The sequence below is a fragment of the Penicillium cosmopolitanum genome, assembly GCF_028827165.1.
Source record: "Penicillium cosmopolitanum strain IBT 29677 chromosome Unknown utg000008l:1.0-4398992.0:1.0-4402845.0, whole genome shotgun sequence".
NCBI classification, from domain to species: Eukaryota; Fungi; Ascomycota; class Eurotiomycetes; order Eurotiales; family Aspergillaceae; genus Penicillium; species Penicillium cosmopolitanum.
In genome coordinates, this window is record NW_026622678.1 from 2673653 (window position 1) to 2697911 (window position 24259).

At 49.1% G+C, this 24259-nt stretch overlaps 11 protein-coding genes across 11 annotated transcripts; 5 read left to right on the forward strand and 6 right to left on the reverse strand.

The window, feature by feature from the left end:
• Positions 1-188: 188 nt before the first annotated feature.
• N7509_007578 (cation-translocating P-type ATPase) lies at positions 189-3483 on the reverse strand (the record flags this gene model as incomplete). Its single annotated transcript, XM_056632215.1, has 2 exons — positions 189-1441; positions 1482-3483. 2 exons carry the CDS (start codon positions 3481-3483, stop codon positions 189-191), a joined length of 3255 nt encoding a protein of 1084 aa, XP_056487766.1.
• A 1615-nt stretch (positions 3484-5098) lies between these two features.
• N7509_007579 (uncharacterized protein) lies at positions 5099-6579 on the forward strand (the record flags this gene model as incomplete). Its single annotated transcript, XM_056632216.1, has 2 exons — positions 5099-6376; positions 6490-6579. The coding sequence occupies 2 exons, from the start codon at positions 5099-5101 to the stop codon at positions 6577-6579; spliced, it is 1368 nt and encodes a 455-aa protein (XP_056487767.1).
• Positions 6580-6974: 395 nt separating this feature from the next.
• N7509_007580 (NADP-dependent oxidoreductase) lies at positions 6975-8102 on the reverse strand (the record flags this gene model as incomplete). The annotated part of the gene is made up of 2 exons (XM_056632217.1): positions 6975-7220; positions 7278-8102. 2 exons carry the CDS (start codon positions 8100-8102, stop codon positions 6975-6977), a joined length of 1071 nt encoding a protein of 356 aa, XP_056487768.1.
• A 457-nt stretch (positions 8103-8559) lies between these two features.
• Positions 8560-9139, forward strand: dprC (the record flags this gene model as incomplete). Its single annotated transcript, XM_056632218.1, has 2 exons — positions 8560-8931; positions 9002-9139. 2 exons carry the CDS (start codon positions 8560-8562, stop codon positions 9137-9139), a joined length of 510 nt encoding a protein of 169 aa, XP_056487769.1.
• A 938-nt stretch (positions 9140-10077) lies between these two features.
• N7509_007582 (uncharacterized protein) lies at positions 10078-12927 on the forward strand (the record flags this gene model as incomplete). Its single annotated transcript, XM_056632219.1, has 3 exons — positions 10078-11329; positions 11355-12208; positions 12259-12927. The coding sequence occupies 3 exons, from the start codon at positions 10078-10080 to the stop codon at positions 12925-12927; spliced, it is 2775 nt and encodes a 924-aa protein (XP_056487770.1).
• An 852-nt stretch (positions 12928-13779) lies between these two features.
• On the reverse strand, positions 13780-13962 carry N7509_007583 (uncharacterized protein; the record flags this gene model as incomplete). The annotated part of the gene is made up of 1 exon (XM_056632220.1): positions 13780-13962. One exon carries the CDS (start codon positions 13960-13962, stop codon positions 13780-13782), a length of 183 nt encoding a protein of 60 aa, XP_056487771.1.
• A 48-nt stretch (positions 13963-14010) lies between these two features.
• On the reverse strand, positions 14011-14815 carry N7509_007584 (uncharacterized protein; the record flags this gene model as incomplete). The annotated part of the gene is made up of 2 exons (XM_056632221.1): positions 14011-14754; positions 14813-14815. 2 exons carry the CDS (start codon positions 14813-14815, stop codon positions 14011-14013), a joined length of 747 nt encoding a protein of 248 aa, XP_056487772.1.
• Positions 14816-15484: 669 nt separating this feature from the next.
• N7509_007585 (FAD-dependent oxidoreductase) lies at positions 15485-16825 on the reverse strand (the record flags this gene model as incomplete). The annotated part of the gene is made up of 5 exons (XM_056632222.1): positions 15485-15809; positions 15877-16280; positions 16350-16548; positions 16619-16738; positions 16797-16825. The coding sequence occupies 5 exons, from the start codon at positions 16823-16825 to the stop codon at positions 15485-15487; spliced, it is 1077 nt and encodes a 358-aa protein (XP_056487773.1).
• Positions 16826-17536: 711 nt separating this feature from the next.
• N7509_007586 (Major facilitator superfamily domain general substrate transporter) lies at positions 17537-19587 on the reverse strand (the record flags this gene model as incomplete). The annotated part of the gene is made up of 8 exons (XM_056632223.1): positions 17537-17816; positions 17873-18119; positions 18175-18331; positions 18381-18630; positions 18681-19071; positions 19125-19252; positions 19324-19379; positions 19441-19587. The coding sequence occupies 8 exons, from the start codon at positions 19585-19587 to the stop codon at positions 17537-17539; spliced, it is 1656 nt and encodes a 551-aa protein (XP_056487774.1).
• Positions 19588-20041: 454 nt separating this feature from the next.
• Positions 20042-21384, forward strand: N7509_007587 (alpha/beta hydrolase; the record flags this gene model as incomplete). Its single annotated transcript, XM_056632224.1, has 5 exons — positions 20042-20249; positions 20321-20446; positions 20517-20671; positions 20732-21026; positions 21080-21384. The coding sequence occupies 5 exons, from the start codon at positions 20042-20044 to the stop codon at positions 21382-21384; spliced, it is 1089 nt and encodes a 362-aa protein (XP_056487775.1).
• Positions 21385-22063: 679 nt separating this feature from the next.
• N7509_007588 (uncharacterized protein) lies at positions 22064-24161 on the forward strand (the record flags this gene model as incomplete). Its single annotated transcript, XM_056632225.1, has 3 exons — positions 22064-22717; positions 22744-23489; positions 23546-24161. The coding sequence occupies 3 exons, from the start codon at positions 22064-22066 to the stop codon at positions 24159-24161; spliced, it is 2016 nt and encodes a 671-aa protein (XP_056487776.1).
• Between the last annotated feature and the right edge of the window lie 98 nt (positions 24162-24259).

Here is a 24259-nt window from a genome sequence, read left to right on the forward strand (position 1 = left end):
ACCGCTCGAAAAAATAAGATGCTAAGAGATAACATAAAAATGGCCATCAAATACCACCGAGCATCAAGTTAAAAGGAAATAGGAAAAAGGAAGAAAAAAACAGGGTATTCAACACGCAACACTGTCCCTATCTATCAATCACCGCATAATGTCGCGCCATGTCTTCATTAATTTTCTCCCGGGCTGCTCTACCACGAAGCCCATGCAACCGGTCCCTTGGGGAACAGACGGACCAACAACTTGCGCAACTCGTCCATAACAAGAACGCCAAGTGCAAGGCCAAGGGGAATGAACCAGTACTGGATTGGCACAGAGGCTGTTTGGAAGAGTGACTGGATACCGGGCACTTCCGTGACGAAGATAGCGATAATCAGGGAGATGAGCATCGCGAGAGGAAGCCAAGGGTTGCGGCGGGCGGGGCGGATGGGATCGGCTTGGAGGATAGACATGCGCTTGCTGCGGACTGAGAGGACGTTGCCCCATTGCATGATGACCAGCGTGACGAAGTAGACACACTGGCCAGTATTGACGAAGTTGTTCAATTGGTCTTGCGAGTAGCCGTGGAAACCGTCTGTGAAATTTTCAAAGGAGAAGACAAGATCGGAGAAGGGAATTCCGGCTGCTTTCCACATGTAGAGGAAGAACATGGCGTGGGCACTAAAAGCCTCCATAACACCAACGAAGAGATATGATTGGCCATAAATGCGGAGGTTGATGAGATGGTCTTCTTTGGGACGACGAGGTGGAATGCTGAGCAGGTCGAATTCTTCTTTTTCCATGATGACCGAAAGAGAGACAAAGAGATCGGTGAAGACACAGATAATGATCATCAGGAATGTGCTCAGGGGAGAAGGTACTCCGAAGAAGACATTCATGAGGACAGGCCAAATTTCGGACCAACTTCCTGCGGGGAGGAGGTAGGCGATAACCTTTTGCAGGTTTTGGAAGACAAGTCGACCAAGGCGAATAGCCTCCACAATTGAGTCAAATCCACCCAGTAGAACCAAATCGGCTGCTTCGATGGCCACGTCGCTGCCAGAGCCAATGGCAACACCAACATCTGCAGATCGAAGAGCGGGGGCATCATTGACACCGTCGCCGGTAACAGCAACAATGTTTCCTTTGGCTTGGAGCTCAGAGACAATCCGAAGCTTCTGCTCAGGACTAGTACGAGCAAAGACAATCTCATCGTAGCCGCAAATTGTGACCCACTCATCGTGAGTCAGCGAAGAAAGGCTGGTACCCTCAAGAAGCAGACTGTGTCTCGAGCGAGGGGTTTTCTCTTCCAAATCCTGATCACGAATATCATCGATCGTATCTGGCTCAGCAGCGCCGTCATAGATACCGATGTCCCTTGCGATAGCAGCTGCGGTAAGACCAAAGTCACCTGTAACCATGAAGAATCGAATGCCAGCGCGGCGGCATGCAGTGACGGTTTGAGCTGTTTCCGGTCGGGGGGGGATCAATGATACCAAAAATACCAAGAACAGTCAATTCATGTGCCCCAGAGTTCATGATTTCATCACTAAATTCATTGGAGCCAACCTCCTGTTTGGGGACATAGCGGCGCTGGCAGAGAACGATGACACGCTCAGCACGGCGAGACAACTTGGCCTGGAAAGCGGAGAACTTTTGACGGGCCTCATCATCCATTGGTCTGACAGCGCTGTGAATTGCTGACCAGTAGGAATTGCAGCGAGGCAAAAGTACATCTGGAGCACCCTTAACATAGACCAAATACCCTTCTGCGCCTGTTGGATCCTTGTGCATAGTCAACATCCACTTGTTCTTCGAGTTGAACGGGATCTGGTGCACACGATCATATGATGCCAGATTCTTCGGGGATGCGGCGCCAGCGCCATCTGCAAGACGTAGAACAGCTGCATCGGTGGCATTGCCGTTGACAATGCGATCGTGGATAGGTCGGTCCAAGGTTGTCGGGTCGTATGTCGCATCATTGCACAGAACTGAAGCGCGCATCATGTTGGCAAGACCATGGGAGATCTCCATGCCAGAGGCTAGATCATCCAGACTGTATTCCCAATCGACCATGCCGACAGACTTGACGAACATGCGATTTTGGGTGAGAGTACCGGTCTTGTCGGAGCAAATGACATTCACGCAGCCGAGAGTCTCGACTGTCGCGAGGCCCTTTGGTAGGATGTTGGTCTTCTTCATTCGCTTGGCGATCATCATGAGAGTCAAGGCGACAGCAACCGGGACACCTTCTGGAATGAAAGCCACAACACATCCCATGACGTTGTTGAGCATGGCAACAACACTCATGTAGGTTGGATGATCCTTGCGCAACCATCCCAACCAAGTGAACAAGATCAAAAGGGCGAGGAAAACTGTCAGGATGACAATAATTGTAACAAACCGATTAATCTCCTTCTGGATCAGGGTGGGCTTTTGCTTGACGCCGGCAGTCATTTTCGCGATACGGCCCATAACAGAGTTGCTTCCAGTCAAAACAACAATTCCAATAGCATTGCCGTTTGTCACCAGTGTTCCCATCATGGCGATGTTGCGAGTCTCCAGGAAGTTTGCATCGGTGGCATCTGTGGCCCCGTCGATCTCGTCAGACTCGCCAGTGAGAATTGCACGGTCAAATCGAACATCACCCGAGCTTTGCAGCAGACGCATATCCGCTGGTACCTTATTTCCCACACTGATCTGCACAATATCGCCAGCCACAAGGTCGGTCGCGGTGACACGAACTAGCTTCTCATCACGCATCACCAAGGCTTCCGAGGGAAGAAGGTCCAAAATCGAGTTCATTACTTGTTTCGTGGACCAGTCTTGGAAAGCGGAAAAGCTGGCTTGCAATGCAATAACGATCAGGATGAGAACCGCCATGGCTAGATTGGTAGGAGACGGTGGGTTGCTGAGAGGTTTCCAGCAGATGAAGAAGATGATGACTCCCACCCACAGGACGGAACAGAATCCACCAAAGACATAGAAGAAGATCTTCTTGAGGTAGTTCTCACGGTGGTGGGCGATGACATTCTTCCCGTCCCGTTGGAGACGCTGGGCGGCTGTGCTGCTGCTCAACCCGGTGCGCTGATCGACATTGAATTCCTGGCACACTTTATCTGAGGGGATCGAGTGAAAGTCGAGAGTTTCGAAGTAGTCTTGGTTGGGCAGTTTCTCCTTGGGCGGTTCCTCGACGACTTGCTTGGGAGCATTTTGCGATTCGGAGATCTGGATCGAAAGAGTACGGAACTCGATGGGGAAACCAGCATTGGCTGCTGCTGCTGTCTGACTGCTGCTATGAGTGCTGCGGATGGTATCTTGGCTGAGGGAACGAGTGCGCCTGAACCCGGGAGGTCGATAGATAGAACGGTTGACTTCGGCATCGGTGGTCGAACCATCCTCGAAGGCAATCCGGGTGGAACGTCCCGTACGCTCCACGTCATCTGCCTCGATATCGACCTCAGTTTGGATCTCATCGACCTTGCTGTGGGGGGAGCTTGGGTCCATGGGGAAAGCTGTCTTGGGGAGGATGGAGATGGGGTGAGGAAGGAAGCTAGAAAGCTAGCGAGGGAGAAGAGGAAGAAGAGGAAGAAGAGGAAGGCAGACAGCCAACAACCCGAACGGGCACAGCACAGAGAAGGGGAGAACGAAATTGAAATTGATGTTGAGGTTGAGAGAGAATGTGGTAGGTGCAGGCTGGGGGGGGGATCTTATGTAGTTGCAGGCAGGCACCAACTAAACCATAGTTGGATGGACTCGATCTGGTCAGGGCTACTTTGGGTAAACGGGACGCGAAAAAGGAAAGAAAAAACGAAGGAGAAAAAGAAAAAATGTTCTCGTATCACTTCAAGCGGATCCACGCGAAGGTAGCCACGAGGTGTGCCTGTTGTAGCCCGCTGTAGCCCTGCTGTTAGTGGTGTTAGTCCTGCATTGGGAAGCCCATTCCAGCAGGTGCACGCCGCTGCATCATAATTTCCCGAGTTCAGGCCTGGTGGATCCAGATAAGGTATGGAGTCGGTGTACCTGGGAAGTATAGGAGCTCTCCATAGTTGGAGGGAGTACCTAGGAGTGTTCCTTGTGGCCCAGGGAAATCCCCTCACGTTGACTTTGTTTGATATACATCTGGTACTGTGCCTGACCAGATGTTACCGTTATATTACCGCGCGAACCTTCCCCCACCCAATGATAATTTACAAGTCGTAGAATGTGACAGTACGTGACCCATCCCTCCCTCATAGTCCAGCCCTAAGGGAAAAAAAGGTCTACGCCACAGGCAGTCTCTTCAACCTTGGGAATTAATTCGGGCGGTGCAAAAAGGCTACTCATACTGAGAGAAAGAAATGGCGCATGTAATCTCGCCTACTAAACTACTGCCACTATGAAAAAAAAAAATTGAAAAAAGCGGGAACTGTCACTGTCAGATTTTCCCGGGTCGCTGCGCGATTTTTCCTCGCCAGAGAATATTGCTAAGGTCCTAATGGTATTAATGGAACTATACTCCGGAGGGTAGCCCACTCGGGGGGTTTCAACTAGTAGGAGAAAAGTCTGTCCACGATTTGATTTTTCTCTGGTGTTCTATTTTTTCTTTTTCCTTTTTCCCACGCTAAAGGTTAATTCTGACAGCTTTCATTCATGGCCATAAATCGCTCAACCATCAAACTAGCGTGGACGACAGCCGCGATCATCGATTGCGCGGTTTGCCCGGGCCAATCAGCGCATCCCCCAATAGTTCCCATGTGGCTGGCATGTCCTGCGTGGTTCTCGGACTAAAACAACCTCCGCCACGATCGTAATGGTGCAAACGGAGGGTCTTGTGCTCTTCCCCTGTCCTCTGTCCTCCCGTGCTCCTTCTGTGGTTATGTCTTTGCCTAGATCTGTCTCTTTGTGTTACGAGGGAATATCCGTAGGCGACTCATCCATGGTATTCATCGTATCCATGGATACACCCGTGTCATCACTAAGGAGCTGTTTTATAAAGGCAGCCAACTGATAGCCAAACTTCATTTCAATTGTTTTGTTATTTAGTTACTACAACTCCACGCTGAATCCTTGATTTTAACTTTGCCTTTCTTTTTTCTTTTTTTTTGCTTCTTTCTCTTTCTATATTGTAAGCGACCCATCCATGAAGGATAACAGTCGTCACTACGACGCCTGGACTGGCATTGCCGTGCACCGACCCAAACTTGCCACGCATTATCACTACGTGACACGGCCAAAGTGGTCGCCTGGCGCGCAAGATGGAAAATTCCCCAATGGTCAAGGCGCAAGGAAACACAGCTGGCCCTTCTTTGGCAACGAACAACCAGCCCTCGCATCTGTATCGACCGATCGACGGCCATTAGTTCAGCCAGATACGAATGCCACAACCCCCCTTGAGACCGAATCCACTCTCTCCTTTACGGAGAAGTATGGCCGCTGTCTCGAAATACTACACTATGGATCCAACAGCACAACCCGTCTTCACGAAAGCAAATCAGCCCACTGGCACTTGTCCTCAAATTCCAAACAACCTCCCCGATTCTACGCAATCAAAGTATACCGCCACAATATCCTGGACACAAACAATCCTCTTTCTCACGCCCCGTCATGCTCTCAACTCTCAATATCAAATCTACACCCAGACCATCCCAATATCCTCCAAATAACAGACCTCCTCTACAACGAACGCTCGGAACTCTGCCTCGTTACACCCTTCTGCGGAGGCGGCGACCTGCATGAACTCCTATCCCGTCACGGAGCCCTCCCATCCAACGAAGCAGACTGTCTCCTCGCCCAAATTCTCCGAGCACTCTCCTTCCTCCACGACCACGACACCGCACACCGCGACGTCCGTCTCGAAACGATTCTCCTAACAGCCAACGGCGCCGTAAAACTAGCCGGTTTCGGCAACGGACATATCCGACGACTATGGAACGAGTCTGCCATTCAAATCCCTGAGGTAGAAGCTGAAGGCGAGGGCGAAGGCGAAGATTCATCAACATTCCACTCATCTCAACGCACCCACTCCCACTCCCAACCATCGACTTGGTCATTCTCTCTCCCCTGGCTCCTATCCCCATTCAAAAACGAGCACCAGAACCAACAGCACCAAGCAGCCCGTGGTAATGGGGATTACTCCAGTTCCTCGGCTTCATTTCCAGGAATCAGTATGCCCTACATTCCGCCCGAGGGGTTGCGGTATCGGGCGCATCACTCTACGCGCGAATCGGACGATGTGTATGATGGTGATGATCCCAGACCTGCGGATGTGTGGTCTGCGGCAATTATTTATCTTGCTATGATTAAAGGTCGGCTTCCTTGGCGCTCTACTCGTCCTCGTTGTGAGGATACGAGGTATTTGGAGTACTTGAGTTCGAGACTTGATGAGGATGGTTATCCGCCTATTGAGGCGTTGGGGAGGGTACGTTTCTTCTCTCTTTGTTTTTTTTTCCTTCTATTTTTTCTCTTCTTTTTCTTATCAGACTTTGATGTGAACACATATAACTGAAGTGACTAACTCCCACTTTTTCAGAGACGACAAAACGCAATTTATGCGATGTTGCACCCCAATCCGACGAAACGGATTACTTCAAATGCTATGCTGAAATCGGAGTGGATGCATAGTGTGACTATCTGTGAGGCTGGGGAAGTAGGCTTTTGACGGAGATCCTAATAGTATCTTGGATACTGTTCGTCGTTCAAGTTTATAGATAGGTACAGGAGTATGCCAGTATGAGATAACTAATCATATCTCTCAATAACGAATTATGATTTTGGCATGGCTTTGAGTTGATTAACATGATGGCGAAATTCTAACAACCTAACTGATTAACTTGACCCATTCATATCTACACTCCCAGCTAGGTCTAAAACTAGCAATACAGCCCTTACGCATGCGTCGAAAGCCTTGAGGCTTCAAAACGGATTGGTTCACAACCTTCTGGATTGGATATACTTATTACACAAAACTTGGAAAATCCCGAAACTAAATCAAAAACACCGAGCCCACAGCTGCCTTCTCACAGCTTAGACTTGGATGGAAGAGCCTCGCTCACCGGAGCAACCTCAACCATCATCTTTCCAGTGTTGACACCCTTGTACAGATCAACCAGAGCCTGAGGCGCCCCCTCAATGCCACCAGGAACAATATGCTCCTTGCGCTTGAGCTTACCCTGCGCCAACCAAGAGCCCAGCTCCTGCACAGCAGAGGCATATTGCTTCGCATAGTCAAAAACAATGAACCCCTTCATCGTAACGCGTTGCGACTACCAACCAAACTCATTAGCATTCATTCATTCCATTCAGCAGGGGTGGGGACTCACAATAACAGTCATAAAACTAGCCGGACCCTTCGGCTTAGAAGTATTATACTGCGAAATAGCACCACAAATAACGAATCTAGCATCCCGATTTGCACGCGCAAGACAAGCATCCAAAATCTCACCACCAGTATTATCAAAAAAGACATCAATATACTCCGGCGTCGCTTCCTTGAGTTGTTTCTTCCAATCGGCATCCTTATAATTAACCGCCGCGTCAAATCCAAGCTCCTTGACCAGGAATTCACACTTGTCTTTACTCCCCGCAAGACCAATCACCCTCTTCGCACCCTGGATTCTCGCAATTTGCCCAGCAACACTCCCCGTCGCACCCGCGGCGCCAGAAACAACAACCGTGTCGCCGACCTTCGTCTTGCCAACCTCCGTCATACCGAAGTACGCTGTTAATCCGGTCATACCGAGAACGGACATTGCGTCTGTTGGACGACCACCGGCCGGTACGGAGAATGGTTCGACTTCCTTCGCGCTGAGGAGAGCGTACTCGGTCCAGCCGGAGTAGGCGACTACCCAATCGCCGGATTTGAATTTTGAAGAGAGCTCCGATCCGACGGTGATGATTTGGGCTATGCTTTGGCCGCGCATTATGGCGCCCAGCTCGACGGGGGCGATGTAGGAGCGTTTGGCTGTTAGCCATTGGCGCATTGCCGGGTCGAGGGAGAGGTAGTGTACTCGCACGAGGAGTTTGTCTGCTGGGACATTGCTGGGTTTGGGGATGGTTGAGAGGCGGAATGTGCCGTCGGTGGTGGTTAGGGAGGGGTTTATGGCGTCCGTTGGGGGGGTGTTGTAGAGGATTTGTTTGTAGGACATATTGGTGGTGAGAAGTAGGTGGTAGTAACAGGTGCCCTGGTGTGGATGTGGAGAGTTGAGAGTCCGGAGAAGTGGTGAGGGAGGTAGTAAATATTATATTAGGAGGAACCTCGGTCAGCAGTGAAGGTGCGGAGTGCAGGACGGAGGTACCCCAGATTAGGAAAACTGCTCCATGGACCTCGGCTGGTTGGGGGGGGGTCAACTTGGATGCGATTATTCAACAGATGGGATGGAACATCAATTGATCTCATCTACACTTGCTATAGTAGTACTACTACTTGTTGAATTCAAATTCAAATTTAAGCTGCCCAGGTGGTCTACAGTAAAAGTATAAGCTTATCTGAGATCAGGTTGACGTCATGATTCCTGATTGCAACCAGTCCTTGTAATCCACGGATATATATAGTATTGCAGCATATACACTACACAATTTAATACCACTGCATACCACCGCACCATGACCGACCGCAACAATACCGACACGACCGGCGCCGGCCTCGCCCAAGGCTCCTCCACCGGCGCCCCCGGCATGCCGACCGGCCTCCAAGATCAACACGCCCAATACGATCCTGCCACAAACGGCGTCAACCCAGCCACCGGAGCCTCCTACACGAACTCCGACAAGGGCGCATCGACGAAGAGCTTCGATGTCGCCGCCGGAGATGATCGCATCCAGCATGCGCCCAGCACGGCTCAGCAGGTCCAGATGGAGAAGCAGCAGGAGAAGGCGGCGCGCGATCGGGGGTCGGGCGGTACGCAGATGGGACAGATGGGACAGATGGGGGAGGATGTTGGGCGAAAGGCTCAGGGGGTGATGGCTGGTGTACATGTATGGATCACATAGTTCTATTATATTGTATTGAGAGAGAGTTGTGCTAATGCTAATGATAATGTTGCAGGGTGCGGGCGAGTCGCTTCGGGGGGCGCTTACCTCGGCAGTGGACCGCGCGTTTGGATCGGATGAAAGCGCGCAGTGGAACGAGGAGATTGCCCGTCGGGGTGAAGAGGAGTTGCGCTCGGGCAGATTGGGCAAATAATTACGGAGTAAAGGAAGGGTAAAGGGATTGAGATCTGAGCGGCTTACGCTTAGCTTACTTGGCGAGCTGGGATGGTGGGATAGGTGGGATAGGTGGGATGGTGCGCCGAGTCAGATTTGGGTAATTAAGCTTTACTTGACTAGGAGTAACGAGTAACCGGTTCCTGTCTGCACTAGTCCACTATTACGTAGAGTCGAGTGGATCGGGCATAACTGCAACACGAGTACGAGTAGCAGAATGTGTGAGAAGAACTTGGCAGGGTAGCCAAGTACTATAGTAGCTGCTTGTTCTTAATATTCAGCCGTTTAAAAAAAAAGCGAAAAAAAAGAGAATATAGTGCCCAATGCCCCGTCCTCGTACCATGGGGCTCCAGCTGATCCCCGTTATGCTGATCATCAGTACATACTCGCACATTTAATGGTCACAGTAGAGTAGAGATACTACTAGTACTCTACTACTCTTAGCCAGTATACTATTATCGTTCTCGTAGTAGAGTACTACTATAATAGTTGTATGAGTATACTATACTAATACTAATACTAATACTATATACTGTATATCTTCACGTGGAAAAATTGAATCATCCGGGCCACCCGAAGGCAAGGCTGTGCTGTGGAACCTTAACGAATCCTCCGTTTCCGGCTTATAATCACTTGCCCCAGTCAATTCCTCATTTTAATTTGCATTTACATTTGCATTCACATTCACATTCTACATTTGCATTGATTGTCTACCATTGCAGTCCCGAATACACTACACTGCACTACACTGCACTGCACTGCAAACTACATCATAGTGGACCTGAACAGCCCGGTTTGGAACATCCTGGAGATCCTGGACACCTAAAGACCGGACACCTGGAAGAACTTCCACAGGCACACACCCCTTGTACGACCTCATGCCCTAATCAATCCCTCTTTGCATCCGGAGTATACACTATGGCATCGACCTCCAACCATCCCGCACCCGTTGATCTGCCATCATCGCAGCTGCAACCCCCACCACCAGCGCAAAAACAACCAATCTCCTACTCCTCCGAATCTTCCTCCAACGTCCTCGCCTCGGACTCCCCCTCGCCCTCCCAATATTCCTCCTTTTCCAGCTCCGACAGCGATGGCGACGACCACATCCCCGGCGCGACGGAGGTCGTCGACGAAGATGATGCCGATGACGTTGTCGGCGTGAGCATCGGTCGCTTCCAAAGCCGCATGAAAGCCCGTGCCACGCCCGCTGAGGAGAAATCGCGCGTTCTGGAACGACAAGGGGGATATTTCACCACCGTACCGGACAATGTCGGCGAGGACGGCCTCTTCACATCTGAACTCACCGCCGAACCCGAGTCCGTAGACACCGAGCTCAGCAACGAGAGCGACAAGTCCGAGCGCCAATGGAAGAACCAGCGGGCGACCGCGAGAAAGCCTGCCACGCTTCCTCCCGCCTCTTCCGTTACAGTGGACCATCGTGCGCCGCGTGGCCCCCACAAGGAGCTCTCCGCCCCTGCGCCCAGGTCCGAGTCCAAGGATAATGCTTCGAATCAGCGCTCGAGTTTCACCCGGTCGTTACTGAAGACCTCCTTACCGCGGAGGCCGCGTGCCTGGTCCGGAGAATTGAAGAAGTTCCTGCCGGACCTGGGATCCCTGACGAAACGGCCTTCATTATCGTTTCGCTCCAACAATGGCCCTCGAGCTCGGAGCCAGACGGTGGCTGCTGCCGCAAAACGAAGTTCGGAGATCGGTTCAACAACACGCTCTCTGAATCGACACTCGCCATTGCCATCGCCATCGCGGACGCTGAATGGCAACGCGAATTCATATGTTACTGCCAACGCCAACGCCAATGAGGAGGATGAGGGAGATGATGCGCGGCCACTATCCGAGCTACGATCGCTCGATGGCGCATCAGCTGTGAAGCATTCTTTTACGCGGCGACCGAGCGCAACGCCAAAACGGCCCCCGAGTCTGCGGAGATCTTCTTCGGATCAATCGTTATACCTGCGCGCTTCATCCACCGCGTCTTCTCTAGAACAACGACCCCTCTACGAAAATGTACATTCGCAGGTTAACAGCCGGTTTAAGGCCATCAAGGATAGTCTACAGGATTCGAGCAGTCGTTTGTTGAGCATGCCCTCATTGCATCTGCAAGATATTCGTTATGATTGGGGATCGCGCCCATCCTTCTTCAACGAGAATGGTATGGAGCCAACCACCGCCGACAGAGGAATCAACAATGGCCCATCATTTCATACAGCACCGCCACCCCCACTGCCTAAAAATAACCCCCAATCGACACACACCAATCTTGGAAGAAGCCATGTCTGAATTGACCGGCGATGTGGTGATTCTGGGAGGCTACCGCGGCTCGATCCTGCGCTCTGCGAAGCCACCACACCGGCAATTATGGGTACCGATGAAGGTGGGCCTGAATCTGCGTAAAGTCGATCTGGAAGTTGGCTTGACTCGCGAGGATGAGGAACGTATGGAAGAATCAATTATTCCATCCGGTGTACTATCCCACGTCGGACCCGTGGACGTCTGTCGCCGCTTAATGAAGCGATTGCGCAAATGCGATAACTGCGTGCGTGGAGACCTTCGAGTCTGGGACTATGGGTACGATTGGCGATTGAGCCCCGAGCTGCTCTCCGCGAGACTAATTGCCTTCCTGGAACGTCTGCCCTGCAACCGGCCTTCCTTGGATGGATCCTTGAAGACCAAGCGTGGGGCTACAGTTATTGCGCACAGTCTGGGCGGCCTCATCACCCGGCACGCGGTGAATCAACGACCCGATCTCTTCGCCGGTGTCGTATACGCAGGCGTACCACAACACTGCGTTAATATCCTCGGTCCACTTCGCAACGGCGACGACGTCCTCCTCAGTTCGCGAGTCCTGACTGCACAAGTCAACTTCACTTTCCGCACCAGCTTCGCCCTCCTCCCCGAAGACGGCCACTGCTTCATCGACAAGCAATCAAAAGAAGAATTCCGCGTTGACTTCTTCGACTCAAAAAATTGGGAAGAATACCGTCTATCACCTTGCATGGGTCCAGCCCTCCAACCGCCCACTGGAGGAAGTGTCTTCAAAGATTTCGCAACGATTAGCAAACGCTTCTCCATCGGCCCTAGGGACTCTCTCCAGACCTCCAAGATATAAACGACCCTAACAACAACACTACCAGTACCGAAGAAGACCGCGACCCCCACACTTTCAACCCGGGCCACACCCGTCCCCACAGCATCCCCAACCTAACCGACACAGCACAAGACAAAGCCTCCGACGCCCTCCTCCAACCACCCCTAGAAGGAATCGGCGGCCCCGCCGCACCACGCAGCAGCACAAGCACAAGCAAAATCTCAACAACAGTAACAATCCCCCACGCCACCGCAGAAGAATATCTCCAACGCACCCTCCGCGAAGTAAAACGCTTCAAATCAGAACTCGAATTCCGCCCCGCCCACCAAGCAGACAACAAATACCCACCCGCAGCCGTAATTTACGGAAAATCCGTGCCAACCGTCTACGGTGCACGCGTTACGTCGCGTGAAGCGATTAAGCAACAGGATTGCTATGATGATCTTGCTTTTGCGGCTGGGGACGGCGTTTGTCTTGCTTCAGCGGCGATGTTGCCGCCGGGTTATCGGATTATTAAGAATGGGCTTGTTAAGAGTGATCGCGGTCATGTGGGACTTTTGGGCGATCTTGAGGGGGTGGGAGAGTGTTTGAGGGCTATTATTAGGGGGAGGAGGGAGGGGGTTGGGATGGGGAGTGCGAGTGCTTCGACTGTGGCTGCTTAGTGCGGTGCGCAGCGGAGCGGTGCAGCGCAGATCGGATTGGATATATTGGAGGATTTGGTGATGGTTTGCATTTGCATTTATATACTGCGTTTCTTTTTCCCTTTGTTTTGTTTTGATGATACCACCCGCCATGCATTATGATTCTGGGGATGATTGGATTGGATTGGATGTGATGTGATGTTTGGCTCAACTGTATGATAGAGTTGATGTTCATATAAAGAAGAAAGCATAAATAAATACCACCAGTACCTAATATTCAACAACTAGGAAATTGCTGTCTTTCAGTCCAGGCTATCTAGTAGTACCAAGGTACTTAAGGTCATCGTGCTACTACTAGTACTAGCTCGAATCTCGAACAAGCCTATATGTGGTTTGTGACTGGTTGCTTTGCCGCAACCTCCTCTGTACTTGGTTTCTGCCTTTTTCTTCCTCGCAATCACCAAGGCGGCGTGAAAAGAAGTGAAGGAGGAGAAGCGGTTTCAGGAGGCCAGTCATCATTCTCCCTATCATCCATCCTTGCGAGAAAGTTCCATTCGTTCTCTCTCTCCTCATCCCAGAGTGCGTATCCCCAACCCCAATCAGCAGAACGCAGGTAGTCGGTCACTGGCCTCACAGTCGCTGCCAAGTCATTCTCCGGCATATGCCAAGGCATGCATATCGCTTTCCACCCAAAAGAAGGTTGCTCCAGAGCAGGTAGAGTCGACCAATACTCCTCAACGTATGGCCGATTCTCGTGTCGATCTGCGGGTTAAAGAGGGGGTATTCTTTCATTGGAGTCGTTGGAAGTGATAAGGCTTAGGAAGTCACTCGTATCATCATCGAAATCATCCAGGAATGTTGGGTAATTTTCGATCACCATTCTTCGTAGGTATAGGTGTAGACAACGCTGACCTTCCCTTTCTTCTTCTTGCCGTCCTCTTCCAAGTTCACAGATAAGGCGGTAGAGGAATTCAGGCCCGTAAGGATGTATGGTTGTTGTTGGTCCAAAACCCCAGAATACTCTGAGTACGAATTCTTCGAATTCTTCGAATTCATTGAGTGCTATTTCCTTATGCTGCATTCACGGCCAATGGCCATTGTCCATCAGGGTACGAATGATTTGATCATGTCTACGCTGAATGTATACACCCACGCATAGAATTTCATGCTGTTCCCAATAAGGCATCGCTCCATAGAAGGCAATCCGAATGAGATAAGCGCCGTCGCAATCAAATTCAGACCCTGTCCACCACGGATCCGCTTTCTCCAATCCCGATAGCATGGTAAAGGGCTCGATGTACGCAGGAACGATGATATGGCAAAAGTGTAGAGTCGACACAAGGCCCTGATAAACCGGCCCTTTTCTGTGTTTAACATCTTTATCGGTAGACATCTCTGCCAGTCCTCGGGGGAAAAGATCCAGTACGGTCGGCGCATGTTTGTTGAATAATCGTCCAGGAAGAAGACCAGCTGCCGATGTAGATGGATCAAATTAACAGTCTCCTGCAAAGTGTACGGTTCATCGAAAGAGGGCAGGCATGACTTTGGCGAGGAAGGAACTTCTTTCAGTTCATCTCTGCGTCTCCAGCGATTCAGCAGTGCGAACACTTCCTCTTGATGGCTGCGCAGACCTTTCGAACGGAGGGCGAGGAGAGCCTCTGCAATGCTGAATGACTCTGAGTAAAGTTCCATAACAATACCACGGAGCAGTGAAGATCGAACGATTTGATATGCCGCATAGCATGCTCGCGATGTGAGGACAGTCGATTTGAGAGTCTGCAGGTCGGGAATTTGAAAGAGGATGAGGACGAAAAGTTCTTTCGGAAGGATATTCAGAGTTGATGTTGCCTGGTCGTGGTATTGGTATCAAGATGTCTTAGGTGGAATGGAATGTGTTGGATCTTACCATTTCTGAGATTCGCTCAGAGTTTGTTCGAGACTGGTAAACAGTGTTGCTTGGAGTTATCACGACGTAGCCGAGGAAAGAGTTTGTGGCCGAGATCAAGGCCTCGAGGGACGAGTAGCGCAAGGAAGAATCTGAACAACCTAGTACCGGCGAGGGTCACAGACAATAGCGCTGGGTTGAAAGATGAGTGAGCTGGGGGTGAGGGAATGAAATGAGGCCATGCCAAGCTTGGAAGACTAGTACTCGTGCCCTTGAAGCATCATGGACAGTAGTGAGATGGTCTTTCGCAACTCGAAAGTCTGATACAAAATAAATGCTCGGGAGTAGTGGTAGAAGGGAGAATGAGCGAGAACACCACCGGGCGTAGTTGTAGCGGTAGCGGTAGTTGCCTGTCAGTGAATGGCGGGAGAGTACCCAACAGTTGTGTACTACACAGAAAACAGCACATACATCGCGAATAGAGAGATACTGGGACCTGCGCCTATTTCTTAATTTCAATTAACTTGTCTTGCTGTTTTATAGTTTACTTGGAGAGGCTACTATCTATGTTCTCTCCTTACCTACTCTACGTATAACTTTTAATATACGATTGTCTGAGGGTTTTTGATACCCTTATTTATAACGGTATAGTTATTGATTAACTCCTAGTCTTCAGGCCCATGGAGACTAGCTCTAGAGAGCCGATCTTATGGTCCTTGCCGAATTCGGTTGAAGAATTTGAAGTTCAACCAAGGCACTTTCAACCGCATCAACCGCCATTCCATACCCAGCTTGGAATCCCGTCCCTCCAGCACCATAGTTGTGAACAATAAGGCCCTTTCTCTTCAAATCATTTACCTGCACTATCTCACTGGCAACTCGAGCACCTCCCTCCCGTGATGGTCGCAAGCCTGCAAACGCTGCGAGTATCTCCGTGTCGGGCGAATCAAGCTCAGGTAGCATCGCCTTGGTCCGAGATAAGATAGACTTAGTCTCCTCTCCAATTGTATCAGGCGTGCTGTGTAAAAGTTAGTTTTTTGGATAATGATACTATGCAAAAGTATACTTGGATTTATATTGCTCACCTGACTCCTTTCTGCATATATCCACCAAGGATCACATTTCCCTTCGAGTACGGGCGTGGTATAACGTATGTCTCGTAATCCTTCCCGTGTCTCATCACACTTTGGTTGATGTGTGTTGCCTTGGCAAGCAGAATTTGTCCTCTAGTAGGGTAGCACTTCGGGTCCTCGACTCCCTTCAGAGAACGAGCAGCGTTACCGGTGCAGTTAAAAACCACTTCCGTGTCCTTGTTGAGGAAGCCTGACGTGATATCTGAGACTTTCTTGCGAATGACCTGGACACCATACTGATGTCTGAGTCTCTGAAGAAGATAGTGGGCATGCATCGGGGCATTGATGGTTATCGTGGTAAATGTGATACCAAATGCAACACCTTGCGGTAGTTCCTTCTTGGGAATCTCTTTATACTGTATCATTTCCTGATTAGTGACCCACATAAAAGAAGGCAAATAACCAACTGTTGGTAAATGACTCACATCCTTTAGGTAGCTGGCCATGGAATCGAGCTTCATGCGCGATGGCATTTCATCCCAGTACTCGGTGGAGGGTGTTGCCCGAACAAATGCCCGCTCCCCATCCTTTGCAGCAAGGTTGAGGAGATGATTGTACCCGATTTTATCCCATCGCAAAGCATTCTTATCGCTTGCAGAAATGGCGGAGAAGTTTGCGCCAGCCCTAGATCACGTTAGTATCAACGAAAACAAAGAAAGTATATATAGCCAGCATTGAGGGTGAGCATACTCACCAGGGCGAAGTATAGTTTATGGACGTATCACCTGGGAGGTGCTCGGCTATGATGGTAGTTTGGCTGGCATAGCCTCTCTCGGCGAGGACCAGGGCAACATTCAGCCCAATGATGCCGGCACTTTGCGGAAATATGTTAGTGACTTGGAGCTGCACGATGATTTCCTTTGAAAACGCACCCGATAATTACCACAGATTCGCTCTTCATCGTGACTAAGCCAGTGTCCACGATCTCAATCAAGTGACTAGCACTCAATTCGTCTAGACTTGGGGGTTCTTTAGTTTAAAGCACATAAAGACAGGGAGGACTTCTCGGTTTCCAAGGAATAATAAATTCTGGCTCGTTAAATTCCACATCACTTATCTTAGCTCTAGACTTCAAGGATTGGGGTATGATTAACGTGTAAACGAACGCCTATCACGGTCGGGTTGAATTAAGAGCTGCTCCGATTGGCGGCATTCATTGTGGGGACACGCGGCATAGCTTGTGGTTGGTGCCCGTAACTACAGCTTCGCCTGAGGAATTGAGTTCAGCTCCAGAATGGTAAAGATATGCTTCAGCGAGGAACTAGTGGCCACCATCAAATTCTGTATATCTCAGTGCATAGTAAGTTAACACCACTGAGGAAGAGGGATACTGCCCGGGCGAAAAAAGTATTACAAGTATGTCAAAATCTGATCAGCAAACCTTTTGCCACAATTACACCTTTCGCCATATTTGAGACATGACCTGAGAAAAGCCAGGGGGAAATATTTTCTTCTTTTTTTTTTTTTTTTTTTAAAAAAAAGACCAAGAGGCAATTGGTTGAGACGGCGCATCTCATTACTACTTGTATATGCGATATACGGAAAAATAAGGTAGTAAAATTGATAAAAGGAAACATTTTGGATACTGTAGGTTACTTCAGTTATCTGACTACTATGGTTCGCTGGATTTGCCACAATCAGCGAACTGCGTAACATGTTCCCTGTTCCCTTCAACTGGAACCCCTTCGATGAGTCCTGAAGTATCCGGATCAAGCGAGTCACTCTTTCTGAAGCAAAGGTAAAAAGCACACCCCGCGACAAAGCCCACAATTGCTAGAGATCCATACATCCAGACAAGATATGGATCTTGCGACACTGGGGTTAGACCAATGCAGATTGCTGCTGCAATGCCGATCATGAGCCAGAATAGCGCAGAGATAAATGATCTCAGGCTGAAGTAGGATGTTAGATTGAATTAAGAAATATCATGGGGGGGCGGTTGACTCACTTTTTCGGGGCGTGTGTAAAGGCAAGTTCCAAGCCAGTGACAATGACAAATGCCTCGGAGATAGCGACAAAGATATAGGCAGGGGCTTGAATCCACACGTGTATACTTTTCGCCGGAGAAATATAAATGTAATGCTGTAATACGCTGGCATAGACCATGGAGATCGAGACAAGTAGGAAACCGGTGAAGATCCGACACACTGGACTGAAGTTGATCTTCAACTTACGAAGGAAAGGATAAAGGCCCACTAGAAGTACAATTGTGAGTATATAGTTTGCTGATATCATCTTGTTGGGACTCACAGTCAAGGAGTGGAATAAAAATACACAAGGCGATCGGGTCCAGGTTTTGCAGAAGGTCATTCGGTGTTCCATGCAACGCCATTTGACCAGCTTGTGAGATAAGATTGTTCCAAATCTGGACCCAACAAACGAAATAAAATGGAAAAAATATAAACATCTGCAAGGCTTATAAGCATAACTCTTGGAAAAGGTGAAGTTTGACTCACTCTGCAGCTTCTAAAACCTCGCCTAACATCTGTGACATACTGATCCGTGTAGCGCGGTGAAGATGCAAATGAATACTTGCTCAAACGGCCTGCAGCCTCTAGAGCTGATGGCTTTGCGTCTTCGAAATGTTTTTCCTGTCGGACAATATTCAAGACCTTGCATGCATCAATAATAGCGGACCCCTGTGGAGGAACTCTGACATATCGCTTCTGGCCGGACAAGAAGACAATAGCCGAGAGTAATATTGCGCTGATAGAGATTAATGGGTGTTACATAAGACGTTCCTTGTCCCAACTTACATCAATGGAATCAAATAGGCGAGCCAGAAGGAGTTCCTGGCCTCAACATTGACTGTAATCAAGGGCGAGAGAGCCCCGACATTGACGACCCAGTAGAACCACATGAAAAGTCGCTGGACTGTCAATTCAGGATCGACAATCACGCGCTCGCCTGATTTGAGCGTTTTCAGGACCGGCTTTGAATTTTGGTATTGCTCAGCACACATGGGAGTCACGTTGGCCTTGATTCCGCCTGTTCCCAGGCCAATGATGACCATCGCAGCAACCAAACCACCAAAACCAGCATGGCTCTGAATCCCAGCTGGCGTCGAAGTAGCAACCAGGATGGTCAAGCCCACGATGTAAATTCCCAGAGAGAGTGTGATGGCTTTAAATTTGCCTATATATTGATCTGGTGGACTAATTAGCAACAATACTGCAAGCTGCCTGGGGAATATGTAGTACCTGCAATGATCGCACCAATAATGGTGGAGGCATAAGCCCAGAATTTAAAGAAGTTTCCAAGCGCGGATGCGACTGCTTGCCCTTTGCCAAGCGCACCGGGGAGGTCTGATCCTGGATCATAGGGATTACTAGATAGTAAAAGAAGTTAGACGTAGTCCGCAATATATTCACTAATTTCTGAGCCTCAGACTTGACGCACTTGATATAATTCTGGATTGGACCACTGAGACCAAAGTAAGTAAACCGTTCGCCAAGCTAGTAGGTGTTACCGTAGTGAACGAGCTTGGCTATTGGCATGCGGTGGCGGCTAACATACCTCGACAACAAGGATCAGTAGTGCGACAGGTGGGAACTTGTCTGGGATACGCCGGAGTCCAACATGGAGACCTGTGGGATCCTGGTCAATTTTATTCGGGCTTTCTTCTGGATTTTCTCTCCGATTATCGGCTAAGACAGAATCCATCTCGGCGGAACAAGATCTGTATGTATGGTGTGGTTTGTCAACGCGAGGTGAGACAAGAAAAAAGAACTATCCTCTACCCCAGCATGAGTCACAAGAGGAACGACATGTTAATTTAAACGACGCTTCGATGAGTGGAACTTTTGACCTTGGTTGGGAACGAATCTGGGATAGCCCGCATTCCCCGCAGATAGAAAGACCCCACCCCAATGCCTATCGGGTGGCTTCCTAAGGTTAGATCGGAGCCGATATTTGCCCAATGCCGCCAACCAAAGCCTTGCAATATATCCGCAGTGTATTCAAGGGCAGGTGGCTTAATTTACGAACACTCCCGCATTTTTGCTGGCTTGTTTAATCTTATCATTGGCTTAAGATTGACGATTTATTATTCTTTGCCTTTTCTGAAGGTTGCAATTTCTCTTTATCACAAAGCTAATCGCTTCTTGGGCAAATTACAATGTCGGGTACATATACAACAGCCGTGGTAGAAGAGAAGAAGAATTCACGCTTGTCTATACCAGACAAGCTCTTGGGTGGTTTGGATCCCGAATGGGTAAATCTATGGGAAAAGCACGGCAGTCCCATGGTGAGAGCCGACGAGCTATCTCTTGAAGAATTTCGCAAAAGTCCTGCTGCGTACAGCTTCACCTACCCGACATGCCCGGGTAAGTCTGGCTTGTGAGCTTCCGTGGTTTAAATTAGGACCTTTGAGAACCCAATTTTGACTTCAATCAAGGGCCGCCGGTTTTTCATGTTGAGGACATAGAGATCCCGGTTTCGCAACCAGCCGGAAAGATCATGGTCAGAGTCTATACGCCGGAAGGTCCAGGGCCATTTCCTGTTCACTTGAACTTCCATGGAGGTACATATACTCTGATGCTGTATTGCCACTCGCCAACATTGACTTGCTGACTCTTGTTTCTTGACTCTAGGTGGATGGGTTCTTGGAAATCTCAACTCTGAAGCTGCTTGGTGTCGGCACATGTGCAACAATGCCCAAATTAAAGTGATCGATGTCGACTATCGACTGGCTCCGGAGTTTCCCTATCCAACCAGCATCTACGACTCATGGGATGCAGTGAAATGGGTAAGTCAAATGCCCCGTGCCGCTGGTAGTTTGCTTCATTGACGCAGAATGGTTGGACAGACAATCACCAACGCTTCTAGGCTCAATATTGATCCATCTAGTGTATCTATCGGAGGCCTCTCAGCAGGAGGTCAAATGACTGCAGTAATTGGGCATTTTGCCCGCGACCACGGGGTTGACCTGAAACTTCAGCTGATCATAGTTCCGGCGACAGACATGCGCTACTGTTTAAGAACCCGGGAGCTGAACGAGACTACTTGTCCCTACGAAAGCGTCTTGCTATACTATGATGTACCTTGGGGACCCCTAGGTAGAGAGCAATGGTTCCTGAAGTATTGGCTAGGCGATGACGACGGTAAATCTTCCCTTTCTTGAGAACCACTTCATGCCTGTACTAAGAAGTCATAGATACCCAAGAAAGGATTTTGACGAAGGATTGGATCTGCACACCTGTGCTTGCTCCTTCATTCAAAAACCTTGGGAGGGCACACATCATCACAGCAGAATTTGATCTTGAGCGAGATGAAGGGGAGTTTTATGGTCGTCTTATGCAGGAGGCTGGGAACGATGTTACATTTAAGAGGTACCCAGGCATGCCCCATGCATTTGCGCACTACAATCACCCAGAAAGAGGACTTTCGCAAAGCTTTGTATACATCGAGGATACGAGTCGACTCCTCCGGGAGGTGCATTTCGGGAAGCGTGACGAATAGTTTTGGATACAACATGCACACATAATATGGGGATGAATAAATATCATGATGTCGGTCAAACTCTTAACCCACATGAATACTTTCATAATTCGTTTGAATTTTTTCCCATTCCAACACTTAGCCAGAAAATATCTTCAATCGCCCTCATGAATCTTTGCTGCTGCTTTTGCCTGTGGCTATTCGCCCCTTTAATATTCTCAACTTCCTTCGGTCTCTGCTTGTCAGCTGCATAAGCCGCTTTTTTTCTCAAATCCAATGAAAGATCTTGCATTTAAAATTAACTAGAAATTCCATGGCTAATTTCAAGTCTTTCCCGTAGTCGGCTGCACGGGAGATGGAAAGCTTTTAGCGGAACGGACCCTCGGCCTGATAACCCTAAGATTCCAATTCGCATTAGTCACAGCCGCAGCTCATGACCATTAGGTATATTTTGATGTACTCACTTCTGAATTTCAAATTAATAACCAGCCTGGTCATGACAATGATGAATCTGTAGTAGGAAAATGGGTGGTCAGGGGCAGTCGAAGGCCGGGGAAACCTCATCTTTGGAAAAGTGATAGGATGCGGTGTTTGATTAATATCATTGGCTACGGATCACAAACTTTGCCCCCGCCCTACCCCCTCATCACTTGCATTCCCTAATAATACATGTACCCAGGCCAATTTTTTCAACGCAAGTATGTCAGGAAGAGGTCGCAGGTACATGAGTAAGCGAGATCGCGCTTGTGATTCCTGTCGGGTTAGGAAGGCAGCTTGTCGCATTGATATAACACCTCCTTGTTATCTTTGCACACTTCACGGGAAGGAGTGCACATTCGTCCAGCCAACCTCAAGGCTACGGCAACCCTTTTCTGAGGTGATCCACCCACAGATCCCTCAACAAGCTGAGGTAGACCCACACTCAGGATTACATGAAGTTTCACCGGTTGGTGAATCAGTTCACTATGATCATTTGATGTCAATTTATGGTGATGGGGCCCACGATTCAGTTGACGCTGTACCTGAAGGGTTTCAGGACTTTTTTGAGGGAGCCCGAGTTTCATTGGCGGGTGGCTTTGGGGATAGCACATGGGCCACTGGGCTCAGCCCTGGGAGCTTCAATTATCCATCCCCTGGGCCACCAGGAACTCGACATTTGGGGGATGGAGGTCCATCAACGGCCTGCCTGCCATTGCTTATGCAGGAGGAGGGCCCCTCAATTTGCCTCGACACCCAAGATGAAATGACACCACAATTGCTCGGCAGTAGTGGCGACATGGACCCTTTGCTGATAAGTCGCTATCAATACGACACATCTGGGGCGTTTCACTTCAAAAACCTCAATATCCAATCTGTATCCTGGGGTCCGACCCAACGCAGTTTCTATTGTCAAAACGGTCAATATTTGCTGCCAGCAGGGAGGAAAATGGATGCAATAATCTTTCAACGGTTGAGTTGAAGCAGGAGCTCGAATCCTTGGTCCCTGGAGATATTGGTCTCAGGCTCATCAATATCTTTGAGAGGATCGTCGCATCGGATTACCCAGTGCTTGGTCCACCAGGCCAGCTAAATCCCGGAACCAGCCCGCCATACCTTCTTGCGAGTGTATACCTAATAGTCGAGCCCTTCACTAAATTTGACGAAAGACTTTGCATTGATCTCGCATACGAAAAGCCATCAGGTGCGGCACTTTATGAAATTATCAACAAAGCACTTCCATATGAGATACATGCACCGAAGCTATGTATCGTACAGACAATGCTTCTTCTGACCATTCGACCCTATCCAAACCCAATTATATTGGATAGTGGCTTCAAATGGTCCCAACTCGCCACTCTAATTGCTTGCGCTCACACCCTCGGTTTGCATTTGGATCCAAAGTCGTGGAGAATACCTTCATGGCAAATCTCTCAGCGACGTTGCCTGTCTTATCTCATTTATTCGACAGACAAATGGCTTGCATTGAGTCTTGGTAGGCCACCTTTACTGCATTATGATAATTGGCTCGTGACAAGTCCTAGCAAAGAGGATTATCCTGTCAGTGGCCTTCACCCTTCAGCTTGGTCAAACATTAAGAAGCGAGCGGAACTCGATTCTCTTCTCGACCGTGTTCTAATCCAGTTATAGTAAGTGAATCCGCTTGTCCATTATTTTATCGTTATTCACAGCTTACCAAAATTAGCTCTCCTCGAGCCATCAACGCCATCCGTACAGATTATGAGAAGACCGTGGCATTGACTGGTCCACTGCTTCAAGAACTCTTTTCGTGGCATAGTCAGATAGTTGCACCATCGTCTTCATCATCAGATCAAGACAGACCAGTGGCACTAGAGAGAACTCTCGAGATGAACTATCATTATATTCATTTGAGTATTTGCAGAGCTATCCTAAGGCCATTCCAACACCCCACTGTCGAAAAATTGAATAACTCAAACTATATTATTGCGCGTGCGCAGGCCCGAATCCAAACAGAAGCCTGCATCTCAACAGCAGCTGAGTTTATTCATGAGTTAAAGGCCGAGGACCTTGAGACCCTATGGCCAGCCTGGAGTGCGACCGCATTTTCATCCATATGTTTCCAAATTCTGCACATGGCCACAAGCTCCCTTGATAGGAGCGAGGCGGATAAATGGGTTACTTTTCTCCACCAAGTGCGCCGAGACATGCGCCTGAAGGCCGATGTTCTGCCTTGCCTCCGTCTTGGCCTTCTGCGAGTCGACTCCATATTCTGGAAGGGAGTAGATAATGTGTTTCATTTGGAAGAGCATGTCCGGCAAGCTTTTATGTCAGCTTCTTGATATAATCGGCCCAGTCAAGTGATCATGCTTTGCATTGATAGGTAGATTTTAGAAATAAACCACACACATTCTGCATGAACAACCTCTTAGGTGAATCG